This window comes from Pseudonaja textilis, chromosome 3 (genome assembly GCF_049901715.1).
Source record: "Pseudonaja textilis isolate UNSWEBS1 chromosome 3, rPseTex1.2, whole genome shotgun sequence".
NCBI classification, from domain to species: domain Eukaryota; kingdom Metazoa; phylum Chordata; class Lepidosauria; order Squamata; family Elapidae; genus Pseudonaja; species Pseudonaja textilis.
In genome coordinates, this window is record NC_141992.1 from 200,745,222 (window position 1) to 200,759,077 (window position 13,856).

The 13,856-nt window shown below is 55.7% G+C and overlaps 1 protein-coding gene across 1 annotated transcript; it reads left to right on the forward strand.

Moving 5' to 3' along the window:
* The first annotated feature begins 4,036 nt into the window (after positions 1-4,036).
* On the forward strand, positions 4,037-13,783 carry NRBP2 (nuclear receptor binding protein 2). Its single transcript, XM_087930418.1, is given in 19 exon segments — positions 4,037-4,111; positions 4,592-4,624; positions 4,731-4,832; positions 5,053-5,142; positions 5,354-5,405; positions 5,474-5,584; positions 6,932-6,955; positions 7,195-7,248; positions 7,251-7,277; positions 7,373-7,428; positions 7,553-7,648; positions 11,016-11,151; positions 11,240-11,342; positions 11,643-11,714; positions 11,839-11,905; positions 11,907-12,005; positions 12,411-12,464; positions 12,828-12,929; positions 13,475-13,783. Coding segments are annotated over 19 exon segments (1,662 nt in total).
* Positions 13,784-13,856: the final 73 nt, after the last annotated feature.

Consider the following 13,856-nt stretch of genomic DNA (forward strand, 5'->3'; position numbering starts at 1 on the left):
CTTCTCGTGGCCTCAGAGGAAACCTTTGTTGCTGCTGGTGGGCAGCCTTGGGGTGGGGCGGAGGTGAGCAGCCATTTTGCCTTGCTGGAAAAGGAGCAATGCATCACCTGTCGCCCCTTCGAGGAAGACCTGGTCAGGAAACAGACCCCCCCAGACAGAGCGCCCCACTTGAGGTGACCTGGGCTCTGTGAAAGCCCGGGCGGGCTTGGGCAGGGCGCTCTTGAGTTTCTTCCTCACCCGCTTCTGTTGTGCCAGGCCAGGCCAATGCTTCTGCCCAGTGGCTGCTGCCCAGCCTCTTTGCGGGCATCTCCATGTTACTTTGGGAAGGGGTGGGTATAATTTCTAGGCCAGATGTAGATCAGGCAAAATGGTCGTACATCCCATCCTGACTCTACAGCGCCAGTAAACAGAACATGCAGTTCGCCTGGGGGACGGAAGTGGTGTCCGTGTGGAAACCCGGAATGCCTGTTCTCTGAGGGGGGCGCTCCTCAAACCACCCACTCGGTCCTGAGCATTCTGGTCCCTGGTGCCTCCCTGGGTTCCCAAAAGAATCGCCGCCGGCGGGATGGCCTCCTGGATCTTGCAGGCAGTTGCCATGACAACGGCTTCATCCAAAGGCTCTCCTTGGCGATGGCAGCCCCCTGCCCTCTCCCCGCAGGGCAGGGCAGGGCAAAGGTGGGGCTAGCTAGGCATGGGGTGAAGGGCCCTTGAAGTGGCAGAGGTTTCCTCTCCCTTCCCTGGGCAGACTTGTTTTTCCTCTTGTGTATTGTTTATTTAGTTGAGTGTTTTATGATGAACACCTTAGGCACTGATGCTCACCCAGTATCAAGAGAGTTCATCAAAATGCCTAAAAAAATACATTAAAATACACCCTATAAATCAGGGGCAGTCAACCTTTTTATACCTACCGCCCACTTTTGTACCTCTGTTAGTAGTGAAATTTTCTCTAACTGTCCACCGGTTCCACAATAATGGTGATTTATAAAGTAGGGGACAAACCCCTACCGCCCACCATGAAAGCTGGAACACCCACTAGTGGGCGGTAGGGACCAGTTTGACTCCCACTGCTATAAATTATCCCTGAGAAATAAACAATACTAAAACCCAGGATCTAATTTTACCTGCAAGCAGGGGTGGGGTTCAAATTTTGTAACAACTGGTTCTGTGGGCGTGGCTTAATTTGTGGGTGTGTCTTGTTGGTCACATGACCGGGTGGGCATAGCTTATTGGTCACGTGGCTGGGTGGGCATGGCCAGGTGGCCATGTGACTGGCAAATACAAGTGGTCCTCGCTTAATGGCCAGTTGTTTAACATGTGTTCGAATTTATGACTGATCTCCCCAGAGCTACTTGACCTGTTTTTGGAGTTTTGACAGTCATGCGCGCACACACACACACACACACACACACACACACACACACTTCTAACCCTGCTATTGCTTTGATTCTGTAAGGATCTCCTGCTGGAGAAGGGGGTTGGACTAGATGACCTCCAAGATCCCTTGCAGGCCAGCCCTAGATTGCTGTGCTGCTTCAAAGAGCCTTCTGAAGCCAGGATTTGTGTCCTTCCTTCCGCTCCTTTTTTTCTGTCCCTCCCTCTTTCCATGTATTTATCTATTCATTCATATATCTCATTCACTTTCTCCTCTCTCCCTCTTCCTCTTTCTTTCTTTCTTTCTTTCTTTCTTTCTTTCTTTCTTTTTCTTTCCTTCTTTCTTTCCTTCTTTCTGTCCCTTCCATCCTCCCTTTCTTCCTTTCTCTCCCTTTTTCTCTTTCCCTTTTCTTTCTTGTGTCTTCCTTCTCTCTCTCTCTCCCACTTTCCCTCTTTCTCTTTCCCTCTCTTGCCCCCCTTTCTCCTTCTCTCTCTCCCTTTTCCTCTTTCTCTCTTTCCCTGTCTCTCCCTCTCCCTCTCTCTTTTTCCATCTCTCTTCCCCCCACCCTGTCTTTCTCACTCACTCACACACTCACCTGGTCTGGGACAAACTGTGATACGGTGAGCTTCAGTCAGGTCAGCAGCGGGAGGCAGGAAAAGGAAGAAAGGGGGGAGGGAGGGAGGGAGGTGGTGGTGTGCAACTGCAGCAGAGCCTTGAGCACCCCTCACCCAAGGCCTCCCAAAACACCTCTGCCCTGGCTGCCTCCTGTTTGCCCCCAGCAGAAGCGGGCAGAAGCGATGGAGACACTGTGGTGATGGTGCTGCTTACAGGCAGCAGCTGGGTCTGCCGCTAACCGGTTGGAGCACTGCCACATGGTAGGGAGAGCTGAGAGAGCCAGCCAGCTGAGCCCGGGGATGTTGGGGGGGGGCAGCTAGGTAGACCGGGTGAGGCCCAGGGAGCCCCAGGGACATTGGGGGAGGGTGTGACTTGCAGGCTTACCTGTGAGCAGGCAGATCAGTGGAGAGGCTCGTGTCAGCATCAGGCTGCTTCTCTCACCTGCTCTTGCTGGGAGAGCCTCTCCCGGCAGAGTGAAAAACTTGCAAGTCCCCCTCCCTTCGGGAACCGGCTCCTGGGCAGCGGAGAGAAACAGGATTCAACCAGGCTGCTTCTCTGTTGCCCAGCAGCCATTTCCCGAAGGGAGGGGGACTTGTAAGCTTTCTGCTTTCCCGCAGCGAAAGGCCGGCAGCAACGGCTGGCCTGGCGGGCAAAAGCAGGCTCAGGCATGTCGCGCATGATGTTGCGCATGTGCGATAGGGACTGACTGGGCAGGGAGCGGAGAAGCGGGCAGAGAGTGGGGGGCAGCCAGGGGGCTGTTTAACGGTTCTCCAAACTACCGGGAACCTTAACAACCGGTTTTATAGAACGGGGCCAAACCAATAGAATCCCACCCCTGCCTGCAAGCTGTAAAGACATGGTGGGCGAATCCACTGAGTGATCTACCCAGACGCAGGCCAGGCCTTGGCAGCCATCAGAAGTGAGTGGGGAAGGGGGTGCAAGTGGGGTCTGGGCCGAGGAGGTGCTCTTCCTCCTCCTCCTCCTCCTCTTCCTCCTCCTGCTGCTGCTGCCAGAAAGCCGCTCAGGCGCTTGGCTGTGCCTCCCCATCCAAAGCCTCCAGTCTCAGGAAAACAAGTTGGCAGTGCCGGTTGCTTCCTCCCTTTGCTGGGGGTCCCACTACTGAACCCCGGTTCCTCATGGGCCCTGGAGGGGGTGAGGGGAAGGGCCGCCTTTCTTCTGGGTTCCCCTGAGTCGGGGCTCCTGGGATGCCTGCTGCCCACCTTAGCCCAGGGGAGCCCATCAAGGAGCAGAGAATCGGCAAACCAGCCTTGGCTTCTGCAGGAGAGAAGCGATTCCCCCCGGGAAGACAGATGCTGGTAGCCCTGCTGGCAAATGGCAGAGGAGAGGATTCTGGCAGCAACCTCAGGCAGCCACCTCCCTCCTGAGGGGCCCTTATTTGGACCTGGGACTACTCTCCTAAAGCAGCTCCTGTAAAGCTTGGTGTGGTGTGGTGTGGTGTGGTGTGGTGTGGTGTGTGTGTGTGTGTGCAGTCCCCTCCTTGGATGCCCAGCCAAATGGTCCTGTCCTTGGGGGGCCCAGGAGAACGGCCCTCTGCCCTGTTTCTTTGGGGAGGGGGCTGCACTCACTCAGGGGGCTGTTGCCAGTGCTGTGGCGATTGCGGTAACAATCTGTAGCATGCTGAGCTTCCCGTTCAGGGCTCATCCTATGGGGTAAGTCTAGAGGTCACATGGGTCACATGTGGGCCCAGGAAATGTGTCCATCCCAAAGGGTGTAGGGGGAGACCCCCTTTCCCCTCGAAGGGGGGCCATCCAGTGGTGGCACAGCTGGAGGGCAGGAAGAGGCCTCACCCCTTCCTCTCACAGGCCTCTGGGTGGCCTAATCCTGCTGTGGGGAAGGACACGGAGCCAGAGGGCAGAGCCATGGGCGCCCCAGCCGCTCGGCTTCCCCTTCTCCGTGTCCTGGCAGTGGGGAGAAGAGAGATGCTGCCTCTCAACCCAGGGTGTGGCAGGTGTCGTGTGGGTGCCCGTTGGTTCTCTGGCCAGCCAGGCTGCTAAAGCTGGACGATGCCCATAGGTGAACCGAGGCAACATGCCAGGGCTCCAGAGCACGTTCCTGGCCATGGACACGGAGGAAGGCGTGGAGGTGGTGGGGAATGAGCTGCATGCCAGCCTTCAAGATCTTCTACCTTTGCTTCGCATCTTTCGGCTGCCATAAGTAGCGGGGGGAGAGGAGAGGGGATAAGTATGGGAAGCGAGCTGGAGGTGGCACAAACAAACATTGGATAAACTGGGGTGGGGGAGCACATTCTTGCTTAGGTTTCTACTTCTTGCTTAGCTTTCTTCTCTCTGCGCAGCTGCAAACTTTTATCAAAGTATGCCAAGGTCAACGGACAGAGGCCTCATCACTGCCTGAAGATGTCCACATGATCATATTCACAACTTGTAACTGGAAGACTCATCTGAACTATTGGGGGTGGGAACATTTCCATCACTTTGTATATGTGATTTACGCGCCTAATTCCTCAGATTCAGAATTCTATTGTAGCTACCACTTCATTTCCAGTAAAATATATCTTTTCTCTAACAAAAAGAGTCTAAGTATTTCTTTCTTGGATTTTGAATGGAGCTCAGCATGACACTGCAGTTCATGGACAAGGCGGCTTTCACGGGGCACAAGGTGAGTGGGGTCCGCAGGAGGAGCGGGGCCTGTGCCCAGAGCACCCGTCTCTGGCTGGCCCTGGCACAGGCTCCCCTCCCCTGAAGTGCTGCTGCTTGCCCAACAGGAGAAGATCAAGGCCCCCTTTGAGCAGCTGGTGGGTGTTGACCATCCCAACATCGTGAAGGTGCACAAATACTGGCTGGACATGAAGGGAAGCAAAGCCCAAGTGAGTTGCCGTAGGGCTGGCTGCCGAACCTCTGGGGCTGGAGGGCTGGGCTCAGGATAAGGGGCTCCAGGAAAGTCCCTCAGAAGCCAAGAGGTCACCGGGGGAAGGACACGGTGGGCAATAGGAGGGTCGGCAGCATCTGGCAGGCCCGGGGACAAGGGAGTGGGGCTGGGAAGGGTGGCTGGGAATAGGGGCACCCACTCTGACCTCTCCCGGGCAGGTGATCTCCATCACCGACTACGTCTCCTCAGGGAGCCTGAAGCAGTTCCTGAAGAAGACCAAGAAGAACCACAAAGCGATGAGTGCCAGGGTGGGTGAGCCCCCCCCGCTTGCATCGACTGCTCCAGGGGGCCCTCCAGAAAGTTGGGCGCAGGGCCCCTGGTGCCGCAGATGGACCCCCACGGTTGCCACATTGGGCCCTCAGGCTGCCAACAGCCTGGGAATAGAGTGGGGGGGGGGGCTGGATGGAGGGGTTACCCATGTCTCAGGCGGCCTTTCTTCCTCTGCTCTCCCCCCGACAGGCCTGGAAGCGCTGGTGCACCCAGATCCCCTTAGCTCTCAAATAAGTCCTGGGTTCACCTCAGCCTCTCCTCAGCCCTGCTGGTGCCCGGCAGCCCCTGTTGGGCACCGGACTCCCCCAGCACTCTTTCCCTGCAGTTACCTGCACTCCTGCAATCCCCCCATCACCCGCGGCTACCTCACCAGTGACACCATCTTCATTCAGCACAACCGGCTCATCAAAATAGGATCAGGTATGAAGAAGGTGGGCCGGGTCAGTCTCTGGAGCCCCTGAAAGGAAATCTGCCCGCATGGGTCCCCGAGAAAGACCTGTGCCTGTCCCCTCCCTCCTGGGACCTGAAGCCCTGGTCGTCGTCTCTTGGTTGGACCACTGCAACACGTTCTACGTGGGGCTATCCTAGAAGGCTATTCAGAAGCTGCAGGGGATCTAGAATGCAGCAGTGCAGACTCTATGGGAGCCTGTAGCATCGCTGTTGCTCATTTGCTTCCGGATCCAACTCAGGGTGTTGGTCCTTCCCTGTAAGCCTCCTGTGGCACAGCTCCAGGGTAGCCGAGGAACTGTCTCCCCCAATAGGGTTGGCCCTCCCCACTTGCTTTGGATCCCGTAGTCCAAACTGTTTGGGCTGGTGGGTCCAGGACAAGACGACTTTTCTGCTGTGGCCAACGCCTTCTAGAATATTCTCCCTCTGGAGGTGTGGTCGGCCCCCACCCTCATGGCCTTCTAGGGCAGCCTTGGCTCTGGCGGTTGGCCCAGGGCCCTGATGGGGCATTCTGAGCTCAGGGTGGCTGATGGGGTAGAGAGGAGATCCCCACACCCGCCTCACCTGTCCTCTTCATTTTTAGCTTATTTAATTTTTCCTAATTTAAAATGTTTCCTATTTTTACTTTTTCTTATTCTCTAAGCCACCCAGAGTTGCTGTGACACTGAAATGAGTGGCATATAAATTTAATAAATAAAATAAATAGGAACGGGGCCCTCTTTCCATTGCTTTCATGCACACGCGTGTGTTGGCTCCATCCAAGTTCTCCCATGCTTCCTATGACCTGCTAATATCCCACCGTACCCATGGAAAAGAAGAACTCTTGTGCGTGGACCTGCCATGGGCAGCCTGGTGTGGTGGGAAGCATCTTTCCCTGGGCGTGAGATGAGGCCCACGGAGGCGATGGCCTAGGCTGAAACGTCCATTTCCCAGGTGGGAGGGAGCTTCCTCCAGAAAGGGGGTGGGGGTGGGGGCAGGAGGCAGCACAGCCTGAAGCCAAGTAGGAGAGAGAGAGAGAGAGAGGGAGGCCCAGAACCTCCCACAGGGGCAGATTCCTTAGGCCAAGGGTAGTGAGGGTCCAGCCTGGCAAGGTTCTGCCTGCGGCGCCTAAGCAAGCCAAGAGCTGACCTCTGGCTGAATGGCTGGTCATCGTTCTTGGCCTTAGCCTGACACGTTGTCCAGGACTTGTTTGCTTAGCACGAGAGGCCTAAACGCACGAGGCTTTTGCTGGGATGACACGGCTGGCACTCTTCTGCAGCTTCCGGGTAGGAGCCCCCACGTCTCTGTAACGGCCGTCTTCTCTTCTCTCCCCCTCGACAGTCTGGCATCGTGTTTTTGCAAAGGGTAAGTGAAACTGCTGCCTGGGGTTGCCTCTTCCCGCCTCTCTGCCCTCCAAAGGGCCCCTGCTTGCTCCCATTTGAGTCAAGCCCTACAGCCCTCCCCCTGCCTCAGGACTGGGTCCGGGGCCACCTCCTCTGGGCTGCCACACTCTGATGCAGAAGGCCAGCCCTTGGCCTCAGTCTGTGCCGGGCGGCATCTGCCCCGGCCTCCCTCTGAGCAAGGACCTCCTGCTCCTCCTGCAGCCCTTCTGCCCGAGCTCCACAGCCTGGTCCATACAGAGCGGGAAGACCCGTGGAACCTCACTTCTTCCCACCAGAGTACGGAGGTGAGAGCAAGCTCCTCCCGTTGGGGGGCGGGGGGAGGGCCATGGTTGTTTGGGGGCAGGCATGCCAGCTCCATGGGATGCTGTTGGCTTTTCAGAGATGGCCGACGGCACAGCGGTGGACATCTTCTCCTTTGGGATGTGTGCGCTGGAGGTAAGAAGGGCCTGCAGGGGCTGAATGGGAAAAGTTTCCCCTGCCCAACTTCTGCTGCTGGGGGGTCTGGAATGCAGCTGCTGCCTGCGTGGCCAGCCCGGCTCCATCTTGGCCTCTCCCACAGATGGCCGTGCTGGAGATCCACTCGAATGGGGACTCTTCCGTGACCAAGGAGGCCATTGAGCGAGCCAGGCACTCTTTGGATGACCCCAACGTGCGGGTGAGAGGCAGCATGGCCCCCTGGGGTGGGGCAGGGAGTTACCGGATGACTGCGATCCCCTTGGTCTCTGGCAGCCTGGTGGTTGCCATAACCCAGTGTTCTGCAACAGCACATAACATTTCCAGGGATCCAGCTTTCAAGCAGTTGTCCGTATCCTTGCGCCAGAGCTCTCCCAGCGGGAAAATCGAATCCTCGAAAGAAAGGCATTTTGACACCTTTCAACAGCACTTCTCCCGCTGAAGAGAAAAGCAGGGGGAGGGGATTTGCCCCTTCCTGGCTACGATGAGAGGTTTGAGGGAGAGAGAACCAAAGTACAAAGGAACAGCATGCACATTTACTCCTGGCTTCAGTATTGCAGATCTCAGGGCTTCCGGATTCCAGATTCTTTCATTCATCTTTTTAACTTTTTCCAGGAATCAAGATTAACTATATTTCTACTGTTCTGCTTATTAACGTCTGGATGGCATAAAGCAGACAGAGTAACTGCACAAAGCATCCATACAAAGTCTTTTTTATTGGTTCATTAGGCATCCTGTCAACTTACATTTATGACATGGTTCTTCTTAATGTCCAATCTTTTGCATATCTGAATTGTGGTGTAGAAAGATAATAAAGTCTCAATCCCATGATGATTGAAGCGACTGCATGGTATGGTGGATTCAGGCAAGAGTGAGGGAGCTTCCCCCAACCCAACAAGGGTCAATTTAGTGACCAATCCGGATTATGCATGTGACCACATGACATGGACTACATTTCCCAGGATGCCTTAACTACATTTACCATGATGCATTTCCTTAAGGGGACAGCTCTCAAATCCTAACTATCCCAAATCCCATTAACTCTAAACTGTCTGGACAGCAGATAGCCAGAAACTGCAAAGATGAAGTCAGGAAAGCAAAGGCTCAGAGTGAATAAAAACTTGCAATAAAAGTCAAAGATACTAAAAAAATAATCTTCCAACATATAAATAACAAGAAAAAAATCAAGGAAACAGTCAGTCCACTAAAGAGAGAAGACAGCAAAGACGTAACAGGCAGCAGAGAGAAAGCAGAGCTGCTTAACTCATTCTTTGCATCAGTCTTCACGCAAAAAGAAACAATAATCCAACTTATCAAAAACGTAACTGTAAAAGACAGACTAAAAATAAGTTAAAATAAGCAAAACAATTGGTAAGAGAACACCTGTCTGATCTTGACGAATCACCGGGACCTGATGGATTACATCCCAGAGTTTTAAAGGAGCTGGCAGATGTCATCTCAGAACCACTGTGCCACATCTTTCAAAAATCCTGGGGTCCAGGGAACTACCAGAGGACTGGAACAGAGCTGATGTGGTTCCCATCTTCAAAAGAAAAAAAGGGAGAAAAAAAACCAGACCCAGGAAACCACAGACCAATTAGCCTAACATTAATACCTGGGTGCAGTGGTGGGATTCCATTTTTTTTACTACCGGTTCTGTGGGTGTGACCCACTGGGCATGGCAGGGGAAGGGTACTGTAAAATCTCCAGTCAGAGGTGGGATTTTCGGTTCTCTGAACTACTCAAAATTTCCGCTACTGGTTCTCCACAACTAGTCAGAACCCGCTGAATACCACTTCTGCTGGGAAGATACTGGAAAAGATAATAAAAAAAAAAAACCAGATATGCCAACATCTAGAAATGAGTAAAATAATAACTAGAAGTCAGCATGGGTTTGTTAAAAACAGATCATGCCAAACCAATCTTATTTCAAAAAAGTGACTAAATTAGTAGACCAGCCAAATACTTTGGACACAATAGACTTCAGCAAGGCATTCGACAAAGTAGACCACAACTTACATCTTGGTAAGCTAGAAAAAAGTACGATAGCATCACTATCAGATGGATTTGTAACTGGCTGGCTGACAAACCATAGTCAATGAGTAGTCCTTAAGGGTACTATATCTACATGGAGGGAAGTAAGCAGTGGGGTGCCACAAGGTTCCATCTTAGGCCCAGGACTCTTCAATATCTTCATTAACGACTTAGATGAGGGAATAGAAGGGGAACTTACCAAATTTGCAGGTGATACTAAGCTGGCAGGAATAGCTAACACCTAAGAAGATAGGCTCAAGATCCAGATGGGCCTTGACAGACTAGAACACTGGACCCTATCTAACAAAATAAAATTTAATGTAGAAAAAAGTAAAATCTTACACTTAGGCAAGAAAAACCAGAAGTACACATACAGAATGGGTGAAACCAGGCTCAATAGCAGTAACTGTGAGAGGGATCTTGGAATCTTAGTGGACAACCAGTTAAATATGAGCCAGCAGTGTGCAGCAGCAGCCAAAAAAGCCAATGCAGTCCTAAGTTGCATTAACAGAGGGATACAATCAAGATCAAGTGATTGAAGAAAGACTCTATAAAGCCTTAGTAAGGCCACACCTAGAGTAAGGCATCCTGTTTTGGTCACCACACTATAAAAAAAGAGGTTGAGACTCTAGAAAGAGGGCAAAGAAGAGCAACCTGGATGATGAGGGGACTGGAGGCGCAAACATATGAAGAACAGATGCAGGAACTGGGCCTGGCTAGTCTAGGGAAGAGAAGGACCGGGGAGACAGGAGAGCATCTTCCAATATTTGAGGGGCTGCCCCAGAGAGGAGGAGGAAGGGGTCTCAAGCTACTCTCCAAGGCACTGAAGGCCAGACAAGGAACAATGAATGGAAACTGAACCAGGAGAGATTCAACCTGGGAAGGAGGAGGAATTTCCTGACAGTGAAAACCATCCGCCAATGGAACCCCTTGCCTCTGGAAGTTGTGGGTGCTTCATCACTGGAGACTCCCCCTCCCCCTGCCTGATGAGGCCCCATTCCGATGACCCTAAAATGGGCCACAACCAGGCTGGGTCTGCCGTCTTTGTCTTCAGCCTGGAGGGCCCGTCCACTTGCTCTGGGAATGCCAGCAGGGCCCCTCTCGGCTCAAGGGAACCTTTCTGGCTGCCACTGAGCGCCAGAAAGCTTTTGCTTGCAGAACTTTCCATTCACTGAACCAATCAGCTCAACATTCAGCATCTGCCAAAAGTTTGCAAGAATAAATTAGCTTTCATCAGACATGGGAAATATCATTCTGCATACTTGGGAAGATCCTGCTTAGCCAGCTGCCCCCGCCATCCTTTCAGAGTTAGTGGGCCAGAGGACTCTCATCCGCCACCAACCGGAAGAAGGGTGTTGCACTGGCAAGGCTGGTCTTTGCCAGGACGGGCTACGTAAACCTAATCAACATGCCACAGCCGGTTTCCTGGTCAACTCTCACCTGTCCCTGTGCAGGGCTGAGCTGCCTGCCCTAGTGGGAAGGGAAGGCCTTGCTGTCTGTAACCATCTCTCCTCCTCCCCCCACCACCGCCGCAGGCATTCATCCTGGGCTGCCTCCTCCTGATTCCCAGCCAGGGGCCCGCGGCCCAAGACCTGCTCTTCCACCAGGTGCTTTTTGAGGTCCACTCCCTGAAGCTCCTGGCTGCCCATTGCTTCATTGCCCACCATGTGAGTTCAGGGGGGAGGCTGGGGAAAGGGCAGCCTTGGGCAGAGAAGGCTGGCGGCTCCTGGCCCTGGAGTACCAATCCTGTGTCTTGCAGACCTGTGGCCTGAAAACGTGGTGATGGAGAAAACCAAGGAGCTGGATCTCAGCAAGGTGATGGCAGAGATTCGGCGGGCAGGGCGGCTGCCAGTGCAGTGCAGGTGGGTCTGGTACGCCAGCGACTCCCCAGGAAGGCTCCCCTGCAACATGGAGGGTGCCTGCCTGTCCCCTGGGATACCTGGGTGGTTGCAGGCAGAGATCCTCCCTGCCCCCCGCCCAGCCCAGCCCAAGGCTGTCCCCATCGCCCTCCCCCAGGGGGTGGCCCAGAGAGGGCAGGCAAAACAGAAGCAGCGTGCTGGCTGCATCTGTCTCTGGCCTTGGCCTGGGGGTTGGGGGGGGTTGCTGGCAGCCATGGCGCCTTGATCCCTTCTGGTCCTGTTGGGCGGCTGCAGCTGCCACAGACAACTGGCCTAAATTTGCCCCCCATATTCAGAGCTCTCTTTCCTGGAATTGGACAAAGGTGAGTTTCTCCGTCTTCCGCTTCTCCCTCTGCAGCCACCCGACTCTTGGTTGGGGGAGCACTGGGGAGGGGCTGGGCGTGGGATGGAGAACTCCCCCACTTTCCTTGCTGGGACCCTTCCCTGACCTCTCTGCTCTTTCTGCCAGGAATGGCATTTACCCCCTGATGAACTTTGCCACCGTCTGGCCCCCCACCCCCCCCACCCCCGGCCAGTTCCCAGGCCCTGGAAGACCCCCGGAAAGCCCAAAGCCCCACTCCAGAGCCTTTGGAAGTGGAGATGCGGAAGGGGGGGTGGCTTTGGCGGGTCAGCAGCCCCCCTGCCTCGTTTGGAGCCCAGGCAGGCAAGAGGGAGGCTGCCCACGGGACTCTCCTCTCCTGTACCCTTTGCACCACTTCAGCCTGTTTTCCCCGGGGGCGGGGGGAGGCAGATCCTTCCCAGGGTAGGCAGCCAGGGGTCAGGCCAGGGGCCTCAGGACGTGTCATGGCGATGCTAAACCCTTCACAGGAGCAGAGGAGAAATCTGCCTCATGTGGCGGGTTTATTGGGAGAGGGGTCTCAGCCATGGGAGATGCTTCCATGCAGGCCAGGGAGCGGAGGAGCTCCAGGAGAGCTGCAGGAGCGGCAGCTTCCGGCACCCGCTACCAGCAGGGCCTTGGCTGTGGCGGGGGGGCAGGGGGCTTCTGCTGGGGGCTGCCTCTGCCCCCATCAGGTGGTGCAAATGCAGTGCAACGTGGAGTGGCAGGAGGAGAGGCGGCAATAGCACGTACGTAAGGCAGCTCGGGGAAGCCAGAGGAACAGAAGGCAGGACTTTCCAACACCCTCGCCTTGCCCTGCATTTGGGGGCTATGAAGATTTAAGGACAGGGAGGCGGTTCCCCTCTGGGTCAGACCAGGTGGGCACAGGCAAGCGCCTAGTGGAGATCAGGCCATGCTTGGGGGCCTGTCTGTGGGGCCAAAGAGCCTCTGGGGCTGAGGCAGCCCAGTCCTAAGAGGCTCCCAGGCAGGAGAAAACTTGTTTTATGAAGCTTCTTTTTGAAACTGTGCTCCAAACCACCAGAACCAGCCTTCTCCGCTATATGTTCGCTTTCCCAAGAATCCTTTCATGCAAGCCTGTGCCTCCCTAACAGCTGACCCTCCTTCTCACCCTGGGAGACAAGCTCCACCGCCAGCTGAGCTCTGACCTGTTCCCTGGGGGCGAGGGGCAGAGAGGGAGTGGGATGGGCCATGAGGCCAGCTGATCTCACTCACTCACTCACTCGGATCTGTTGACTCCACGGCCATGAAATCTTCTGGTGCCGAGGAAGAATTGTACCACACCTGACCCAGTCACCCTACAGGAGATCCCGAAGGTCCACTGAAGCAGCCACGGGCACTGCTTTGCAAAAGCCAGTCTCTCCCGGGGAAGCTGGCCCTGGGGCCACACTCCCTAGGAGGAGGGCCCTGTGGGGAGCTTCTCTGGCAGGAGCACAGGGAGACGCAGCCCGAGAGCTGCCCAAGCCTCGGGGGGCTTCACAAGGGACAACCCGCACCTTGGATCGCCCTCACAAGCAGTCTTGGGAAGACCACCTTGCACCCACCCCTGCTTGGGCAGCTGCACGAACCCGGGCTCGGGGATCCATGAGCGAACCACCCCTTCTCCCCATCCAAGGGGGTCCCTGCAGTGGTTCTCCGCCGCCTCCCTCCCTGGAGGGGAGCCTGCCGGCCAGCCCCCCTCGGCAAGGGGCCGCTCCGTGGGCCCCACCCTTCCCTCCGCTCGCCCGCTGCTCTCTTCTAGGACGACCGGGAGATGCTGGCGGCGTTCCTGGAAGGCGCCCTGCCAAAGCCCCGGACTCCTCCCGCCCGAGGCGCCTTTCCAGGCCGGCGGCCAGAAGGGCCCATGAACCGGCGCCGCCCGGACGAGGGACAGGACGAAGCCGGCTGCCTCTGCTGGGACCGGTCCCGCGGCCCGCGGAGGAAGAAGCGGCGAGAGGCAGCGTCTTCCTGGGACACGGCGGGAACGGGGCTTGCCCGGGGAGCGGCAGGCAGGGCGGCGGCTTCTCCGACGGAAGCCGCCTTGCCTCCCCCACGTCCCGCCCCGCATTAAAGCGCCAGTAACCGACGCTCCGCCGGCTCTTGCCGCTTCCCCCGCGCCACGCCCCTCGGACCGGGGAGGGCGG